The 21,589-nt window shown below is 34.0% G+C and overlaps 1 protein-coding gene across 1 annotated transcript in view; it reads right to left on the reverse strand.

Moving 5' to 3' along the window:
• The window catches only part of Csmd3 (CUB and Sushi multiple domains 3), a 1,059,412-nt gene that overhangs the window by 744,815 nt on the left and 293,008 nt on the right, over positions 1-21,589 (reverse strand). Inside the window, exon 5 of the mRNA XM_051202442.1 lies at positions 18,857-19,064. Coding sequence (XP_051058399.1) covers positions 18,857-19,064 — 208 coding nt within the window. The remainder of the gene's footprint in view (positions 1-18,856; positions 19,065-21,589) is intronic.

Here is a 21,589-nt window from a genome sequence, read left to right on the forward strand (position 1 = left end):
TTCTACATGCAAAATAAATCTAAAAGAAATTAAGAGATGAAGAACCTGCAGAAGGAAACTGAATTCTCACAGAAAATTGTGAGACTGTAACAGATAAAGCTTCTGTCATTTTCCTTTCATTCTCTCCTACAAGCATTTTTTTCACCTCCTCCTTGCGCTGTTTTCATCATTTCCTAAATATTGTGACTGCTCTTGACAGTGTCTGATATGTAGAAGATGTTCGCAAAATCATGACTCATTCTTTAAGATATTGTTAATAGACATTTTATTGTGTATTCTTCAAATATTGCATATATGTACACACAGAGGCAGAATGAGGGAGTCAGAACCAGAGAGGGAGAGAGATTTCCATGGGTCTGACATCATCACTTGTTTCTTTTCATACATGAACCCATACTTTATTCTCATCGAATTTCTTTCTAAAATTGCAATGCATTATTAATTCCATCTTCTTAAGCAAGTTGCCTGTAATTATAATTGTCTTCCTAAAAAAGAAAATGCAACAGCTGCACCTACTCTGAAAATGGATCCTTGGAGAATGTAATTAAGTTATTTCAATTTGGAAACTGAATATTATCAAGAGCTATGGGATGTATAACCTTAAGGCAGACCTTTCCACCAGATTTTTAATAGTATGTCATTTGCAGAAACCTGGATAACTAGAAAATTAGAATGTAAATTTTTGTATTCTCCAATCAGGATCTTACTAAGTAGGATTATGTTACATAATCTTACATACTATAGTTAGAACATTTGGTAGACAACAGAGCTAAGGAAGCTAAAGCCATATGTTTACTACCTATGTGATACTCCAACTAGCTTTATTTACTTTGCTCTGTGGTCATGGATTTTCCACTGTAACTTCCCACATATATTGAGGAATTGTTTCCTAATTATATTATTTGAAAAGAAAGCACTTACAAATGTGTGCTCTCTATATAAATATTAATTCTAATAATATAAAAGCTATTTTATACAGATCATGTTTTCTTTCACATGAAAAGAATTATCTCTAGGGAAGTTAAATTTTAAATGCATTTATTATTATGTTTAGACACTTTAAGAAGCATGTTAAAACAGTCTTTTTAAATACTGCATCTTAGTTATTTTTTATTACTTGGATAATGGCCTACATTTTTCCAACTGAAACAAAAGAAAAGAAGTTATGTGATGTGTGTTTAGGATAAATCATTCCAGTTGGGAGAGTACCAGGCAGTTTCCTAAGTACATAGCATGTTCATGCACAAAATTTAGTAAAAATCTGCTACACACTGGAAGAAAACAAGAAGACAGGCAATTTTACTGCTAGAAGTAATATTTGGAGAGTTCCCAAAACTCTTCGGAAAGTCAGAATTTACAGAAAACTTGCTTTCAAGCTCTGAAAGGTAACCTAGTCTGCAATTATCTACTTGAGCATATCAGTGAGATCAGCAACAGCAAATATAATTACTGGTAAATAAAGTTCCCTGATATCTGCTGCTACTCATTCCAAAGAGGACTAATATCAATTGAAGATTGAGACATAATTCATTTATGATTTTCCTGGATTACATCATTGTAAACTGTGTGATACCAAGAGGCATGCTAATGGAATCAGGAAAGAGCATTGGGCCTTATCCTAAGACAAAGAACAACAGGATCCCAAGAAATAGTCTTCCCCAGGGCAGATCACATCAGTTGGTTATCCACTACTATATGCATTCAAGCAGTAATTATGATTACATATATAGTTTTAAAGAATGAGTACATAAATTTGAAAAAAGAGCTATGGGAATAGGACATACATAGGAGTATTTGGAAGGAGAAAGTTAAAGGAGAAATGATGTAATTATGCTATCAAAAAAGTAAAGCTGTGAATGTATTTGGAAATGAGCCAAACAAAGACAACAGTAGACATGCTAAAGTGAAAGGGGACAAATATAAGGCTTCTACATAACTATACATAACTAACACATTCTGACAGTGGGAGAAACGGTCTTCCTGAAGGAACAATGCATCAATTGATTATTTGATACCAAATGGTGAGTCCTGAAAACAAACATACAAGTAAAATTATACAAACTAGCAGGTTACATATAGAAATATATATGTATATATTTATACATAAATGAATACAAAAACAATAATATTGTGGAAATGAATATAGATTTGCAGCCAGGAAAGATTCGATTACAAGCCTTGGGTTCAGGGAAGGAAAGCAGAAAATATTATAGTCACAGTATTATGTAAATATTAAAATAAAACAAGTAATTAAAAACATAAATATATCCAATTCAGGTGGGTAGAGTTGGCAGAAAGTAATCCATTCAGTATCAATGGAAGAATAATTGCTATTAAGGCAATACAGCTTTTGAGAGTAGATGAAAAGGTATAAAAATTCATATACCACAGTTGTAGACAATAACTACATTCTCTTGATAATAGCCAAAAAATAATATAATATCAATTAAATTCCTAGAAGTAAGGAAGCTTTACTTTATTTGGCTACTTTCATGTGATCCAGGGAAGTCTGAAGTCACTAGAGAACCAAAGATTTTTGATGTAAGTTGATCAGTGTAAGATATAAAGTAATGCCACAGTTATGACCTAAATGGGCTGATAGAACACAATCATAAACAACACTTAAAATTGATTCCCTTGTGGAGCATTGAGAGTGGTAATTACAAACAGAGACTCTAAGTAAGGTAAAGAAGTTGAAAGGTAAAAAGAAAACAGGAAGAAAATACAGGGGAGATGGTACAGTAAAGAAAGTACATGCTGCCCAAGCCTCAAAGTGTTTGTTCAATACCTGACCTGACCTAAAAGTTACACACAGCAATGTGCATCTTTAACCCAACACTGCAAGTGTGGATTAATGTTAAATCCAAATGAATTTTGGGAGCTCAAAGATCAGCAGGGTGGCATAATCAGCGAACTCCAGGTTCAGTGAGAGATCCTGTTGAGTTTTTTTTTTTTTTTTTTTTATCCTTAGTTTGTTTTATTTTCTTGTACCTTCAAATGAAAGAGAACTCATGGAGAAGACACCCCATTACAACCTCTGGTCTGTACACAAAGGTGCACACAAATATATGACTCCACCAGCAACACACACACACACATACACACACACACAATCACACACTATTTCACTTATCCCTGCCTCCCCCACCTCACACACAGAAATGTAAAAACAGGCAAAACTTCTTTGACTATTTGCTAATTAATTGAAAGAAGCAATAACAGAAATCAGGACTCACTGGATTTTTCAATTCTCTTTTATCCGTGAAATAAGACGGAATTCATATTTCCAACACAATATCTTCTGTTTCTGAAATATGGGGTTGAGATTTCTAGACCGATTTTTCCATTAAAATACTATGCAAAAATAAAAGAGACTGTGAAGTCACCAAAATCAATTTTTAAAAGTTAGAATCATTTTATTCACATGATTATGATCACAGACTAGAGACCTTTCCAACAAATGTTGGGCTGAATCACTATTCTACACTCAGTGACTATGCAGAATACTTCTTAAAAACCATGTATTCTTGATGGGAGATATCATTCTGTGAATATGTTTCTCATCATTCTGTAAATATGTTTCTTGTATTGTTTAATGAATAAAGCACTATTGGCCAATAGGAAAACAAGATAGGTGGGACTAGGAGAGAGGAAGAAGTAGGGAGGAGATTCAGCATGGAGGATGGTTAGAGTAGAATGTCAGGCCTTCTATCTGGTAAGATGAGAGCACGTGGAAATATTTAGATTAATAGAAATGGGTTATATTTAAGACAGAGATAGCCAATAAGAAATGCTAGTAACAGGTAAACAGAATTATATTTAATACAGTGTCTCTGTGTGTTATTTGGGGCTGCTGCGGCTATGGGACAAGGCCAGCGAGAAAATATACTCATAACATATTCTGTGCCCTACGTATTACCAAAGAATAGAAATTGATCTGATTGTAGTCCGCCATAGTTCTACTGCTAATCATCTGCAAAAGAATTTTTTTTTTATGGCGGTGTGCTATGCTATAATTCATCCTTTTAAGACAAACCAAGGGTAAAAGAGTCTCTTTAAGGACCAATGCATATACCTATCCACCACCATGATTTTATATTCTTCTTTGTAAATAGCTTCAACTTTCCTTATTAATTCTGAAACATGTTCTGTTCTCTGAAAATTCTATTACAAGTATTAATAATGAATGTTCAGTCTATTTGTTATAAAAATACATGAACATAAAACTTAAATAATATCATAACTTTCTTATCCTTAGTCATTTTGCTTTTAGATAAGTCTGAGGGATTTAATAGCTTCACTTACAGTTATGCCTTGAATGGGCATGTTAGCATTAGATGAAGGTGGAAATCTTCATTATAAAGTCCATTTTCCTTTGTGGGGAAAGCTAATTTGAAAATATCACGAGTTACCTAAAAGCTCTGCTTCATTTTCTTGTTCTTTTCAGAGAGTAACAGCTAAGTAGACTGTTCCTTAAAAAAAAAAAAAAAAAAATCCCATCTACATGTAAATACTTAAGAACACAGCACTCACAGGTGACCTTCAGCAACATACTTTTGCATGTGGGGGACCTAGTCATTGCTTTTCAATCATAGGAGACTAAGCTGACATGGCTACCTAGAAATATAGTTTTTATAATTTCCAGAAAATCCAAGATTGTTGAACCACTTCATGAGATAAATATTTTGTGTTTAGACAGATTATTTTAATTTGAAAAGAAAATTCTACTTTGAACATGATATCACAATTCTGACATTTTAGCAAAATAGTATATTTTTTAAATATATATTTCAATGCAACTTGTATAATTGATATTTTATTGAGTAATTATTATTATTGGATATTCTTCAAATTTAATAACAGTGAATCATTGCATTTTATGATTTCAGCTACCTTACATCAACACAGTCTGAACAGATTAAATTGAAAATTAAAAAAATTTTGGTTAAATATTGTATTATACTAAACTAATTTCTTAAATATTATTGATTTATCTTCATTCTTATTTTACAAATCAAGATTTATTAGTTTTATCATACATGGTATCCATAACACTTGAATCCAAGACTTTTCCCATGATACATGTCCTCAAATTTGAAGATATTCAATGCATTTACGTAGAAATGATTCAAGTGATCTTGTTTGGTCTTATATACAATATCATAGCACTTACATATAAAATGTGTGTACCACTCACAGCTCTACTAAGTTACTTATAATACATCAGAATTTTTGTGTGAATAGTGGATATTCTTTTGTGGATGGGATAAGTACAAGATGCAGAAGTCAGTATATTTGCAGAAAGACATGCTGTTGTTGCTACTTTCAAATATTCAGTCTGACATGTGTTCATGTTAAGCCCACTGATACAGAGGGCCAGGAACAAATGACCTAATATTAGTGTATGCAGGATTCAGGGCTGTGTTTTCAGCATCCATTGGAGTTATTAGAATACACATGTGGGAAATACTGTCGTAATGTTGACCATGTTTTTATGATAGTAAATTATCACTTAGCAAGTCTCAAATAAATACCATTTAATATTTTAAAATACATAGTATTTTTATGTTCATGTTATGTGTTAGGGTCAAATATACTCATAAGAAAGGGTCCCATTTATCTGAGAATCTAACACTAATTGATGACTGCTGGTATAAAGAGAATCATTTTTCAAAGCAAGGACCCTCTGATGAGATGGGTGTGTATATGTGATCTGTGGGAAGAGATTAATTTTCTTTGAATTCATGATATCAAATACTTTGAAAGTTAAAAATTATCTAAAGGAGATTTTAAAGAACAGAAATACATTTAGGATAAGAAGAAAGATAAACTACTTTGATACAGAATAAAGTTATGAATGCTGTTATGGCAAAAATAAAAATTAAAAAAAGTTTATAGTATATCACTTATCCAACAGGCAAGTAAATGAAGAATAAGTTTGGTATAAACCAACTGGAGTTAATTTTTTCACAAAAGTTGTTCTTTTAAAGTTATTGAATTTACCATACTTCAATTTGTTTGTTAGTGTTATATATATATATATATATATATATATATATATATATATATATATAACAAACCATATATTGTTAAAACTTAATTTCTTTATATTTTAGAGAACTTCACTAGTTTCATTTACCTTGAATTTCTTGTAATATGAGCTTTCTAGAATAAGTACATCATATTAACTCATAGGTAAACTATATAGACAAAAATTAGAAACTATAAATTTGATTTGAAGTCACTTCTCTTCATACCCTGGCAATGCCCCATGGATAACAACAGTTTCATACTTCATTGTCATAATATCACATAGCCCATTGAATATTTTGCCTGGCTGCCCCACTTTACAACTAAGTTGAGCATGTTGAGGAAATTTCATTCAAACGCCCAAAATGCTGCTGCTAAAATCATATTGTGCAAATCCTCAAATAGATTCAGAGCATTGTGAGGGTTTCCTCCAATTCTTCAGTTGCCTTATTGTTGAATAAATCTGGGTTTCTAGCACAATCCTATCATCTCTCATTTTTGTCACATGGTTTTTTCATTGTCTATAGATAGAAACCAGAAACTCTCAGAAAGGACGTGGCTATGTTTCTATTCATGAGAGTACAAATTCTCTCACATACTGGCTCTTTATCATTTCCTCCTACCAAAATAGCAGTAGTGTCTTCCCTCTAAACTAAAGGCCAAGTACCAGGTAATATATTGAAGGGAATTTAATAATGCATGCATTGAGCTTTATGATTACATTTGGGGAGAATGCATAGATGAAAGGAGGAAATAAGAATCCAGAAGGATGACCCAGCTAAGACTAACAGTAGTGGAGAGGGTGTTTGAATCAGCCTTCCCCTGTAATCAGATTAGTGACTACCCTATTGTCATCATAGTACCTACATCCATAGTAATTGATAGAGGCTGATGTAGTGCCCCACAGCCAAGCTCTGGTCCTGGAGGTCAGTTGAAGAGAGAAAAGCAAGGGAAGCCAGTCAAGAGCATGATGAGGAAAACCACAGAGACAGCTGTCCAGGCCTACTGTAGCTCACAGACTCTAGGCTGACACCTGGGGAACCTTCATGGGACTGAACTAGGCCCTCTGAATGTGGGCTACACCTATGTGGCTTGATCTGTTTGGCAGGGAGGGGGCTGGAAGTGGGACCATGACTTATTCTGGGTGCATGAACTGGCGTTTTGGAACTCATACCTATGTTGGAATGACTTGCCCAGCCTAATTCAGGGGGTCTTGGTCCTGCCTCAACTTGGTATACCAGACTTTGGAGACTCCTCAAGAGAGTCCTTACCCCCTCTGATGAATGGATGTGGGTGAGAATGGGGCTGGGTGGAGAAAGGGGAAACTATGGTTGCAATATAAAATGGGAAAGGTTTTAATTAGAAATTAAAAGAATAGAAATATTAGAGTTTCGGGCTCTGGATAATATTCTTGGCAGCGTTTTATACAGGTGGGGAGGAAGTGATGGGGTAAGGATTTCAGGTTAACATATCGGAGACCTCCTTAGGGATCATGAGTTTCCATGTGTCTTTGATTAATATATTTTTGCTTAATAAGGCCAGAAAATGAGCATAGCATTTTTATATAATCACATGATATACCACCTAATTTTCCTATATCTTTAAAAGATACCTAAAACAAGCAACTGAGAGATGGAATATGTACTTTGAGTAGTTGTTTGAGATAGTGAAGTCCACGGGGGTAGGTTCTTGTGGGGTGGACCAGTGTGGACATGAGATGACTTGATCACATCCCAGCGGATCAGGAAAGAGAGTTTTGATTGGGACTGGTGCAAACTCACTGCTTGTAACCAACCAGTAGATCCTATTGGTTCCACAGCCTTTCCAAATGGTGATACTTGTTGGGAAACAAGTATTAAAACAAAGCCAGTAATATACAAGTCTAAAACACACAACACGCACACACGCACACACACACAGACACACAAACCAAGTATACACAGTATTTTCTCTTTGAAATTTAAATGTATCATTGGAGGAAATATGTTCAAATTATATATTTAAAATAGGTAAATCAGTCATAAGTTAAAAAACTAAGCAGACATTTATTGACTTGTATGGATATAGTTACTATTCAGAACTGCCCTATAGTACATGGAGTTCCAATGATATATGAAAGACATAACTCTGTTTCTGTTTAAGCAGAACCTGACTGCACAGTCCATATTGGCTTTTAAGTTGTAGTTGTTCAGTCTGTATTGTCCAGAGTGATCAAGCAAGGATGTGCCATTATGCAAAATTTGAGCTCTGATTATAGAGAGTGAAAATAACCATATATATTTCATACACCACACTAGTAATTAGAAAATTTTATACTTTCATTAATATACAGTAAAACACTTTTAAATTTTACTAATGTTTATATAATTATCTTTACATAAGCAATACAAGGTATAATTTATAAGAATTAATATTTTGTATGTAAAATAAAAATTTGCATTTATATGGATCTGACTTTATAAAATTTTAAAATTAATCTTTCCAAATTTGCCTGATATTTATTGATTTTAGTTTCATTTGTGTATAATTTTTTTCTTCATTGCTGAGAAAGCCTTAGCTAAACTGATAATGATTTTCACTACACTGAAAAGTGAATCTTGCTCCGAACAAAGAAAAATATACTTAAATATAATAAAAATGATAGATTAATCATATTGATCAATAACAGCTTAGAGATATTCTATTTAATGGAATGGTAGAAGCCACTTATGGATATATGCAAAATGAATAACATCAACATGTATTTCATCTATACATAAACATTCATTTCATTAATTTTACTGATTGTTTATGTGTAAGTACAAACATGCACACATTTTCTTTCCTAAGAAAGAGTCAGTTTGTGAAAACATAAATTGTAGAAGGCACTGAGAAATTTGGATTTGAATTAGAGCTCAAGAGACTGCCAAGCATGGAAAAGCACTTGTCCTTGCAGATGGGTGAGCTGCAGTTCCCCTCAGGCACAACTCTGCTCACAGCACTCTGAAAACCTCCACTTCCTAGGGATTAGGTCCCCTTTTTCTAACTTCTCTAGGGGTGGGGGAACTAAAACACATGTGCTTCACAGATGCATATGGAGGCAAAATGCACATGTCCATAAGGTGAAAATAAAAATTAGAATTACTAAAATATATTGTAATTTCAGTGGGGCAGTTGGTTTATTTAGTATGTTTGTTGTGCAAGCATGGGGACCTTGGTTCCATCCCAAACACCCACAACAAATATCAGTATGCACCTGTAAGTTTAGTGCTGGAGAAAAAGAGACACAGACAACTCTGGATAGAAACTTGGTTTATTTTCAAGTCTAGCCAGATATGTGGAAAACTCTAGGTTTGTTGAAGAATGTTTTATAAACATGAAGTTTGGGAGTGAATGAGACACATGTTAAACTTTGGCCTATGTAGAGAAGAGAAGGAGAGGGGTTGGACTCTTGGTGGGATCCAGTGTACAGTTCTTCCATTTCAAAAGAGGAAACTGGGAAAAAGGTTTTTTTATCAAGATCTTTAGCCACGGAAAACCTCCAATTTCATTAGAAACCTATTAAGTTCATATGATAAGTTGCAAACATGGTAAAGAGATTTTCATGCATGCCTTCTGGCCTTTCCTATCTGTGCCCTTCCTCAAAATGTCTAGACTGTAAACGCCGTAGCTCTATCTTACAACATAATATAACCAATGGCAATGAAGGCTGCCTACAAATGTAACAATAACACATCATGAGTATTTGATACTGTGGTTCCTAAATAAAATGCTTGCATTTTCTCCTTGTAAATAAGTATTTTTATGCATTTGATTAACCTTTTTTTTTCTTTTTATCCAATCAAGATTAATGGATGCTTCTTTAGTCAAATATCATCAATATAAAATCAGGAGAAAACACTTTCAGCTCATTTCTACATTGTGAGACAATAAAACTACTTACTAATTTCACAACCAAATCTATCCTGCTTAAGATGTAAAATAACGTGGTTCCAAGAATCATGTATGTATAACTAGAGATTCCAGCCCAAAGGTTTTATTTTTCTAAAACTATATTCCCAGAGAGAACCAAGAAAGTGAGCAAGCAAATGATTACTAAGAAAACTGAAAAATTTGGAGGATATTAATGAGTAAATTGAAAAGGAGCAAATCTCAAAGTGATGAACAAATATGACAGAAGAGTGGCAGAAAAACCTGAGGAGACTGCAAGATAAATAGAAAAGCTGAGGGTATCAGAACCACCTATGAAACTCAGAGAAGATATAGTCAGAAATAATGATAAATGTTGGGCAAGGGACTTCAGTGTCATAGGGGCAACAAGATCAAATGTTGCAGATAGACCCTAATTGGATAGGTATTAAATTAGGAACTGAAAAGTTGTGGGTCATTTTGCAAAATGTGTTTATAGAGAAATAATGGGAACCAATTAACTTGTATCTGTTTAAAGACTGATCGTTCTGATGGCAAAACTTGATGGCATAGAGAAAATTAAGAAAATCAGAGCATGGTCCAAACTAGGTAAGAAAGAAATGGTTTTAATGTAAAACTGGAAGCCGAGTCTCAAGATTGGAAATCTATGAGTAAATTTATCAGCATATATCTGAATGTTAAGCACCATTTTAACCAAAATATATAAATGTGTGAAATAGTCAATTTAATTTAAATTTACCACATACACAACTTCATTCTTAATTGGAATGAGGTTAATTTATATTTCCTTTTGTATAAAATCTGAATGCTCTTTTCCCCCTTATACTCTGATCTTGACAGTCATGGTGTTTTTTCTTTTAACTCCAGAAAGTATTTAGTTTCTTAACAACTTATGCATTTTCACTTCTGTTTTAAACTCCTTGTCAGAATTCAGTCACACATTCACGAAACTGAAGAATATTCTCATGAAAATCTGGTTTGAAGTAGGATTCAGACAGCATGTTAAACTGGACTCCTTATAGCTTCTGAGCTCAATGTGACAACACATTTGCTTAACTTTCTTTCATTAATTCCGACCCTTCTGCCGACTAACCTAAAAACAACACTGTCATAGAACCCTTCACTGTGAGTTGTCTTCCCCTTCTTTCCCACCTAACCTTCTTGTCAGTGTGATGTTCTATGTCATTTCAACACTAACACTTTTAAGTAGATAGTTCCTTCACTGTCATTGTTTTTTATTTTCCTTGCTTAAATGATTTACCCCTGCTCATCTTCTTTCCTTTCTTGTTCACTCTCTAATGAATCATTCATTCACTTTAGTATTTGAGAAAAAAATCACAGCTTTAACTCTAACAATTAAGGAAAAAAGGGCAACTTTTTTTTTCTTCAAATATAGTACTGTGTTTCAAAAGAAAACAAACTTTTCAAAGAATATAGGCTTCAATTTTTTTCTCTTTTATTCATTAAGGCTCCTTCCTTCAACTTAGAAATATAGTTCAATTGTCCAGACATTTGATCATTTTTGAGCTAATTTGTTACAAGTCTCACTTGCTATTGCCTTCAGTGACTGTCCCTAATTCTGGCCAGACATAGGCAACTACTCAAGTTTTATATAGATCGTTTCTAAATTAAATGTGAACATCACCAAAACAGGCAAAAATTTTAACAAAAAAAATATTTTGGGAGCTGGAGAGATGATGGCTCAGCAATTAAGTATACTTGTTGCCTTTGTGTAATATCAGGGCTCAGTTCCTGTCACCCACAGCTTAGAATAAACCCATATGTCCAGTATTGGATGGTCTAGATAGACATACAATACACATACAGACAGACAAACAAAACTTACACATTTAGGACAGAAGGTAGAAGGAACTGGTATGTAAAATGGGATAGTTTTGAATTTAAATTAAAAATAAATTTAAAATCTTAGGAAAGAACTTACACAATCAAAATGAAAATTAATAAATTCAAATAATTTTATAGATCTGTCCAACAAATCCCATTTCCTTGTATTCTGACAAAATTCCCTGATAGGTTAGTTGATGTGAAATATCTATCCCACCTTCATTTTGTTTGTCTTAATACAACTCCAGTTAAACTCCCTCATAAAATTGATTTCATCAGAATTACCATGTCCTATGATGAAACCAATCGTCAGTTTGAAAATTTAATTTGTTAGCTAGTCACCCATATTGAAGACCCATCAGAGGTATATAGAGGTATACAGCTGTGGATTTCATTTTAGCAATGTTGTTGTTTACCAGATAAAGACCCATGGCCACAAAATGATAAAGATTTACAATAAAGACAGATTCAGATTAAGAAAAATCTCTAAGGGCTTACAGTGTGTTTTAAAATATACATAGGTTTGGGAGAGAAAAAGACACAGGATAAAAATGTTTTAAAAAAGAATAATAAAAAGACAGAGAGTAGCAGTTCTCTGTTATTTCAAAGTATACAGAGTTAATTCCAGGAAAGTTAAAAGTTATAGAGAGAGACCCTGTCTGAAAAAATGAAAAAATAGAAGTAGAAGAAATAGAGTAAAAAAAAGCCACGTAAAAAATGGAGAGCACAAAAAGAGTCTGGATACTATATGTTGTTCTGTTGTCTTTTACTACTGAAGAAACAGCAATAATTGTTAAAATAAATGCTGCTGGATTAATCCAATTTATATATTTTAAAATGTTTTCACTTAAAAATTTAAGTCTAAGGACAGGTTACTGGGGAAAAGTATTTCTATTTTTGTTTCCACAGAAAATAAAAAGCTGTGGATTTCTTTGAGACTAACATGGTTTGATCAAGCAAGACCCCCTGAAGCAGTGTCCCAGGTGATCCAACATTCAAAACAATTGGGACAAGGCAGCCTTGTAGACTACAGCCAGGATTTCTGTGTCTTCTTAGGATCCCCATGATAGCACCCCCTGCCAGCAGGAAGCAGTTTGGAAAGAACAACACCCAAATTCCCAAATATCGTTAATAAATGTTTGTTTTCATTTATATGGAGCTGGTTATAAATGGTTAATGATCACAACCAATCTCTTTTCAAAGGTAAAAAGGGGATTATGGTATAGATTTGAATACTTTGTTTTGGAATGGATTTTCATTTATTGATACAAATTTAAGGTCAATTTTGTGATATGTTTATTTCTCCTCTTATTTAGGTATTGTGTTTATATAGCTCATTTAGAAATGTAAAATATAATTTAGCAAATATTATAAATAGTTACCTATGATAGTCAAAACTTAGACTTGAGCTAATTAGAACTTCTAGATATACAGAGATGTATTTGAGATAAAGAGGCATTCTTCAAACCCTTCAAAGACCTACAAAATATGACATTAAAATCATTTAGGGTTTTTCTTTACAGTCAGGCACAACTGCTCCTGGCAACACCACCTGCTTCAGAAAGGAACATGGACATCAAAGAAATGCATTATGAAGTTTGCTTTCAATATGGCAAGACTAGCCATTTAAGCAAAATACTGCTCCTGTCTGGACTGTTTGACTTCATGCTGTATAAACTGGACAGGAATGACACCAGGAAAGTGACTGCTAATACAAGATGGACATTGCTACAGGGTTCCTACTTCATGGAAGAGTCTGCCAGACAGTCTGCAGGATACAGAAAAAAAGTGGCTAACAAACTGCCAACACAGGCAGTCACTTTACAGATTCCTGCTTTGCTGAGGAGTCTAACAGACACACAATGGACTATGGGCTGAAGATGGAACATTACAGAAGAACTTCGGGTGACTGATCAGGCAGGATGATGTCTCTGTCATTTCTAGAGTTTATATATTAACCTTCAATGTTCTTTGGTGGAATTGTTATAGTTATTATAGTCTCCTTAGTTAGGATTAAAGATAAGTTACATATAGGACTTTAGACTCACAAAGATATGATAGATGATGGAATATTTTCTTTAAATCTAACTAAATGTTTATGGACTAAATATTGTTAACTGTGGTTCTTGTTTGATAACTGGTTTGTTATATATTTTGTTATATAAGGTTAAAATATTTCTTTTTATTTTAGACAGAAAAGAGGTGTTGATGGGAGATGTCATTCTGTAAATATGTTTCTCTTACTGGTTAATGACTAAAATACTGTTGGCCAAAAGGAAAGCAAGATAGGTGGGCTTAGGAGACAAGAAGGATTCAGGAGTAGTAGGGAGGTGATTCAACATGGCAGATAGAGAGAGTGGAATGCTGACCCCTATCTCCAGTAAGATAAGACCACATGGAAATACTTAGATTAATAGATATGGGTTCATATTTAAGACAGAGCTAGCCAATAGGAAATGCTAGTAATAGGCCAACAATGCTTTATTCATTAACCAATAAGAGAAATATATTTACAGAATGACATCTCCCATCAGCCACAAAAATATTTTTTGTCTGAATGATAAATTCCATCATGTCACTATTATGCCAAAAGCATTATTGGCTTTCCATCTCATCCACACTAAAGTCACCAAAGAGTCCTGATACCAGCACCTCTGTTTCTCTTTTCCTCTATAATTCTCAAGGCTGTCTTTAGAGCCAGAGAGGAGTAGCACAATAAACTCGCCTGTGTTTTATGTACTTTTCTCTGATGTCACTTGCTCCTGGAATACTCATTCCTGATGTCTGTTTGGTATCTTTTCTTGTTTGAAGACATTTTCAAATATCATGATATAAGTAAAGCAGACAGCCAGCATAATACAACATTCCTGCTATACTTACATCTCTAATTCTTTTTCAAATATTCTTATTTTGATTAGGTTGATTTACACTCATTATGTAAAATGAAAAGATTCAAATGATATTTTCAAGTAGGTTATGCATTTGGACATATTCACTATATAACCTATTCTATTATTCATATGCAAATCTTATTATGCATGGTATTTACACTCGCAGTTTGGGATATACATATGAGAGAAAACTCACATTCCCACTCACATTTGTTGACTTTTTTATTTGACTGCTAGTCATTATTACTGGGATAAAATAGATAGTAAATATGTTTTTATTCTAAGGATAAGAAACTTATATTCATATGTATCTTAACCATTTTTCATTTTGCATTATTAATAAACTTTGTTCCTTAGCAATTTCACACATGTGTTTAATGCATTCTGGTTACTCCCTTGCCCATCACCTCTTGTCTCTCTCACATCCCTGCCAGTCTCCTGTTGTGGGAATTCATTCTGACAATTGTGGGGAACCGGTCTATGTGTGGACATGATCACTTATAACTATGAGGGTAGGTCTCTCTGGTCTCTAGTGTGATGGTTGCAACTTTCCTTAGACCAAGAGCAAAAGAGCAATGTAGCTCTCTTACTGTTTTTCATGAGAGTTACACAATAAATATTTGATATTCCTTTATTTGGGCTCTCATTGACACACACACACACCTACAGTCTCCTTTCTTACATATCTATACATTTTACAGAGGCCTCAATCCTGAACTGTTTCACATTGAATTTCTCTAATAGATCTGAACTTCAAGTCTTTCTTAAGGTTTTTGATACAGGTTGATTTTGCTTTGGTACAAGAGATGGGTGTTTAGTTGTGTTAATCATGTGCATATTTACCTTTTTCAATATTATATGTTGAAGATGATGAAGTTTGTCTAGTATAATTTTAGCTTAGTTAAAACTTGATAATTATAGCTATGTAGGTTTACTACTTGCTCCATTAGGGCACTTCATGTCCAAAGTGTGTGTACTGGGATATTGTTAGTAGCATGAGGTTTCTAATAATGATCCTACAATATAACTTGAAATCAAGTATTATGATATTTTTAAATTTTCCTATGTTCAACATTGCTTTGGCTTTCCATGATCTTATGGTTGCTTATGAATATTCTATGTTTTTTTCATTACTATCAATAATGATATTGGCATTTTGCTTATGAATGTATTGAATCAGCAGATCATTCAGTAGCATAATTGATTTCTTTTAGTTACAATTTTCATTATTTAAAATATTTTATAATTAAAATACATTTCGAGTCTATCCTTCCCCTCCCCCATGTCCCTGCATATCCTCTCCTGGTCTCCACTTACCCCTTTAAGTTCTTTCTCAAAAACAAACAAAAACTCAATAGAACAAACCCAAGAAAACAAACGACCTGCCCCCCACAACAAACCAGACAAAACAAAGCAAACAACAAACCCAAAAAACTGTAACCAATTAAAAGCACACAAAATATCTGTGTAATCTATGTTTGTGAACTTTTCATGAACATGAAGCCTGTCATTGAGTAGTTAATATAACCAGTGTCACTCCATTGGAGAAAATTGATTTTCACTCCATTGGCAATATATCCTTTCCCATTATTTCATTTATTCATTCATTCATCCATTCATCAATCCATCAATTCATCTATCCATCCATCCATCTATCCTTCCCTTCATTTACTTTTTTAAAAATATAACAAATAAAATGAAATGAAACAAAAACTATCACATCAAAGTCAGATTAGATAAACTAACAGAAGGAAAAGAGCCTAAGACATGTCCACAAAGCCTCTGGAGTCCATAACATAAATACAGAGGACACAGTACAGACCTGGGCATGTCCTGTGCATGCCACTTCAGAATGTGTGTATTTATATTGTTGTTCTTTTGATGCAACTAATGCCTATAAAACACAAACACGAGACTTAGCGCCCACGTGGAGTTTATTGAGAGAGGGGAGAGAAAGGGGGGTAGCTGGTGGCCAACTGAAAGCAGGAGAGAGAGAGGGAACAGAAGAGAGCAAAGAGAAAGCAAAGAAGCAGAGAGAGAGAGCAGCACCTGGTGCGCTTGCTTTAAAAGAGGCTTGCACATGCGTAACTGAGTCCTCTGGCTGCCAGGTAAAGCTAATGTAGGGATGACAGGGCTATGAGCATCCCGCCCATTGTTGGGGCGGGGGTCAGCTGCCTGCTAGTTCCTAACATATATGAGCATTATTCATGTAGATTTAGAGAGCCTTAATCTCTTAGTGTCTTATACCCACTCTGGATGCAGAGTTCCCTGAGCTCTGAGGGAAAAAATTTATGGAGATATTCCATTTATGCCTGAGTGTCCCAAGGTTTCTCTGTCTCACTATGTCTCACTATGGATCTCTCTCTATATTTGCTCCCATCTGTTGCAGGACAAAGATTCTGATCATGGCTAAATGAAGCACTAATCTATAAGTGTAGCAGAGTATCATTAGGAATATCATTAGGATAAAAAACCATTTTATTGCTATCGCTGCTTTGATCTTTCTTTTATTACAAGTATTATTTGATTTTACCCTAGATTCCTGGGCTATCTAGTCTCAGGTTTTTTGTCACCCAAGTAGTGTTGGGTGAGGGTTCCATACAAAGGATTGTGCTTATCTCAAATGGCTGGTTACTCTTGCAAGTAGTACACCATTGTAGATAATGGATTTCTTGTTGAGTTGGTGATTTGATTTCTCTTTTGATAGTGTGCAAAGTACATTTTTGTACCAAAGACATGGGTAGGAATGAAAGCTCTCATTTACATACTTCCTACTTTCTGTGTATTATCTATCTACTTTCATTAATCTATCCTTCAATTGTTGGTGAAACAAACTAAACATCAGTGTTATGTGTCTTCTTGAAATTTCTGACTTATACCGTAAAATGTCATATGGCTCCAATAGTATGTCTCAAAACAACTTCAAACTCCTGTATTTAACACAAATCTCAATATCTATAGGCTCTCAATTCCAACATTGACCTTCGCTCAACAGTGTCCAGATCATAGACTATCTTTATTACATTCACCATTTGTTTCAGTCAGCAGAACGTTTCTATTTTAATACTGGCTTATCATTCTTGACCAGTTTCAGAATCATTTTCATTCTAATTCTAGTTATGTGGTAATTTCTTCTGCTCCTTTGTCTCCAGTGACTCTCCTCTCTTGTTGGATTCCTAGAGTCACTCCTTAAGTGACACTGCTACAGCTAATCAAGCCACCTAAAGTCAGTTTCTACACTTCATAAGTGTAATCACTTCACACTTCACAATGGGCATTTAAGTGTTTCTGTGAAAAACCCACAGTTCTGAGATGAGCATCCCGTGACTTCAAAGATCCTCAAATTCTACAGTTTGAATAGATGGTCCCTTCTCCATGGATTCTTTATTATTCTTTCAGTCAAAAATATTCTCAAAACAGGACATGAAAATTTGAAAACATAAGCCAAGATTCTACTTGAAGTATATTATTACAAAAAAATACAAAAGCATCTTTTGTAAGTAAAATGCTCAGTAGACCATGTCTTGAGTTTCTAAAGATAAAAATTCCAACTTCAAATTTTTCTTCAGATAGAACAAGATAAGTAAATGCTCTGTTAATGTAAATTAAGGCAAGTTACTGCCAGGACTGCCCACTTAATTTTAAAGGAATGGCTAAGTTTGGATGAGCATGAAGAAGAGCAACACTATATGTGGCAGGATGAACAGATTTGATTTCCTTGTCATAATAACATACTGATGATCTTTACAGATCAAGTGATAGCCTGGGCCCTGTTCCAAATGATATGACAGACTTTGAAGACTCCTCATGGAAGGCCTTACCCTCTCTGGGGAGCATAAAGGGAATGGGATTGTGGTTGGTGGGGGGAACAGGAGAGGACAGGAGGGCGGGGGAAACTGGGATTGATATGTTAAAAAAGCTTGTTTCTAATTTAAATTTTTAAAAAATATATAAAATAAAAAAAGAAAACTTGACTGTCAAAATTCTATTGCTCTCACAGTATGTCACTTCATGAAAGTGTCCCACAGTTCTCAAAATGTTTCCTTATAATAGTTTGTTCAAAAAGCCACATGATCCTTTAAACACCCAGTTCTCACAGCTCCACCTAGAATTTGGTGTTTCCCATTTCGCTTCCTTTAGACAATGACATCAATGTTGCTTAATTCAAGTTATCCACTTACCATATTGTAGGTGGTTCAGAACCTTCTATTTCTAGGTAATCATACTTTTCCTCCATTTGGAAATCAGTAAATATAAGTGAAATTGTGTCCCCCGGCTCTGCTACAATAGTCCACGTGCAGTCCGCATTGTTATGGTATTCATTAGGGAAACCCGGGCTGGATATGATGCCACTGGATCCTCTCATGGTTCCTCCACAGGCATCTTCAGCTGTTAAACCAATATGAATACATTAAAATCTATTATGGCAAATTCAACTTAGTTGGTTGAGTATTTTATCTCAAAATAACAATTCAAATTTGATATCCATTAAGTCTATGAGACATCTTCCTGCTTCATACATAAATATAAGCCACATCTTGAAAATGTATAGACACTGTTTGAAATAGACATGGACATGAGTGGAAAACAAAAGAACCTACCCTCCAGAACTGGTTCTCAGTATAATAAAATCCAGCTTCTTTTCATGGTTAAATGATGAAGTGTGTAAAACAAATAAATGTGTTTCTTAAAGTCAACAATGAGAAACTGTTAAAAATCTTTTCATATGTTTTTGGTGGTTGTAGAATATCTTTAGTTTTTAATGTGTTTATCCATAAAGTAAGAACATGATTCAAGAGGTAGAATAACATAGCGGCAGTGGAATTTTTCAAATGCTATTAAAAAATATTGGTGGGGACACAATTAAAATTAATGTATATATTGCATACACAGAATAGTTTAATTAAATAACAATAATATTTAATCAATAAATACTAAGGAAATCTATCCTCTATATGTCTATGTCTGTAATACAATGTACCTATTTTTCTAATACACATCTAGATGATATTATAAACATTTATCTATACAGAGAGATATATTATATATATAACTTTGCAGTGGAATTTAAAATTTGAGCTATATTCTGACTTGTAAAGAAGACTTCACATGGATCTCACACTTAGGTTGATGGTATATACTACGAGAGAGGGTTCATATGAACATATTGCTAATCTGAAATTATAAGAGAAGAGATTGCTTCATCCTAAAAGAACTGAAGTTAGAATACTTGCCTATCCAAACACTGTTTAGGTCAATCAAGCTAATAGGTTACAAATTTACTTGTGCAGTAAATTACATCATGATTTATGCTGCTGCTTTGGCAACCTCAGGGAAATCCTTTAGTGTAAGTTATTTGAGGAAATGTCCATTTCTATAATGACCAATTATTATTTGATGTGACAGAGTGCCTGAGAGCATTAATAAGCAGAGAAGAAAAAACTCGTATTTAACTCCATCATGGGCGGGAAATAACACGATGTGGGTAGTGGAAACAACATCATTACTATCTTGTATGAGTCAAATTGCATTAACATTTCCTGCCTCGTTCTTCATTCATTTAGCAGCACATTAAATTTGCTACACACACTTCTTATTACTTTATTGCACAGTGTCTCTAAATTTTGTTATTTTTGAGATTATTCTGAAATGGCATAATTCTCCTTTCCCATTATTCCCTCCAAAACAACTCACACACCCTTTCAATGGGGATGAATGAATGGCCCTTCTAGCCCTTCTTTTATATTGCTATACCTTCTTTCTTTCCAAAATATAGATGAAACTATTAAAACATATCCAGCAATAATTAAGAAAAAAGAGATCATGAGTTTCAAAAGGAGCAAGGATGAATATATGGAAAGATTTGGTGGGAGGTAAGAGAAGAGAGAAGTGATGTAATTATAGGATAATCCCCAAATACATAAAATAAAAATTTAAAAGGGCATTCCATAGGACCAGTTCTACAGAAACCCAAATAGGCAGGAAGTTACATGATTAATTGTAACATCCCTTATATAAAATTTAAAGTATATTCATTTGGCTATCTCTTTGAAGTATTCACTGATAATAACTAAACATGAGAAGGAACTCTACAAATCTATGCAGCCTCAATACTGATTAAAAATTACTAACAGCCTTGTACTCCCCCATTAATCAATCTTATAATGAAGTAAGCACAAGGAAATAAAAAAAAAAAAACAACACACTATTACATATCAGTAAATAGCAATAGGAAGAATGAGTAGAATGATAGTTGTTGTAATTTAAGAAAAGCAGCACAAGTGAGAAAGAAGCCATGGGACTCTAGCAGAGGATTTTTTTTATTAGGGAAAGGGATCATAAAAGGGAGACAGAGAGTGAGGAGTGAGGAGACTAGCCTCTGGGGACAGATGCAGCAGGAGAGAAGAAAGAAGGTCAGATAGAGGAAGAGAGAGAGAGACAGAGAGAGAAAGAGAAAGAGAGACAGAGAGAGAAACACAGAGGAACAGACAGAGGGAGAGAGAAAGAAAGAAACAAAGAAAGAAAGAAAGGAAGGAAGGAAGGAAGGAAGGAAGGAAGAAAGAAAGAAAGAAAGAAAGGAAGGAAGGAAGGAAGAAAGAAAGAAAGAAAGGATGGAAGGAAGGAAGCATGAGAGTTAAGCAGGATTCTTTTTAAAAGGGAATATAGTGAATAGGCACAGATGGTACTCTTAGTGGCTGCGTCTGAAAGCATATCCTGTCAGAAGTTACACCAGTACAGATGCCTGAACACTAACAATAGTAGTAATATAATAATAATAATAATAATAATAATAATAATAATAATAATAATAGTATATTTCCTGATTTACATATTGCTAAACATAAAGCACCTCTGTGTATTACAGTATATTAAAATATATAAAAATTGGTATTTTCAAAAGATTAGATTGACAT

Source organism: Phodopus roborovskii, unplaced genomic scaffold (genome assembly GCF_943737965.1).
Source record: "Phodopus roborovskii unplaced genomic scaffold, PHOROB, whole genome shotgun sequence".
NCBI lineage: Eukaryota > Metazoa > Chordata > Mammalia > Rodentia > Cricetidae > Phodopus > Phodopus roborovskii.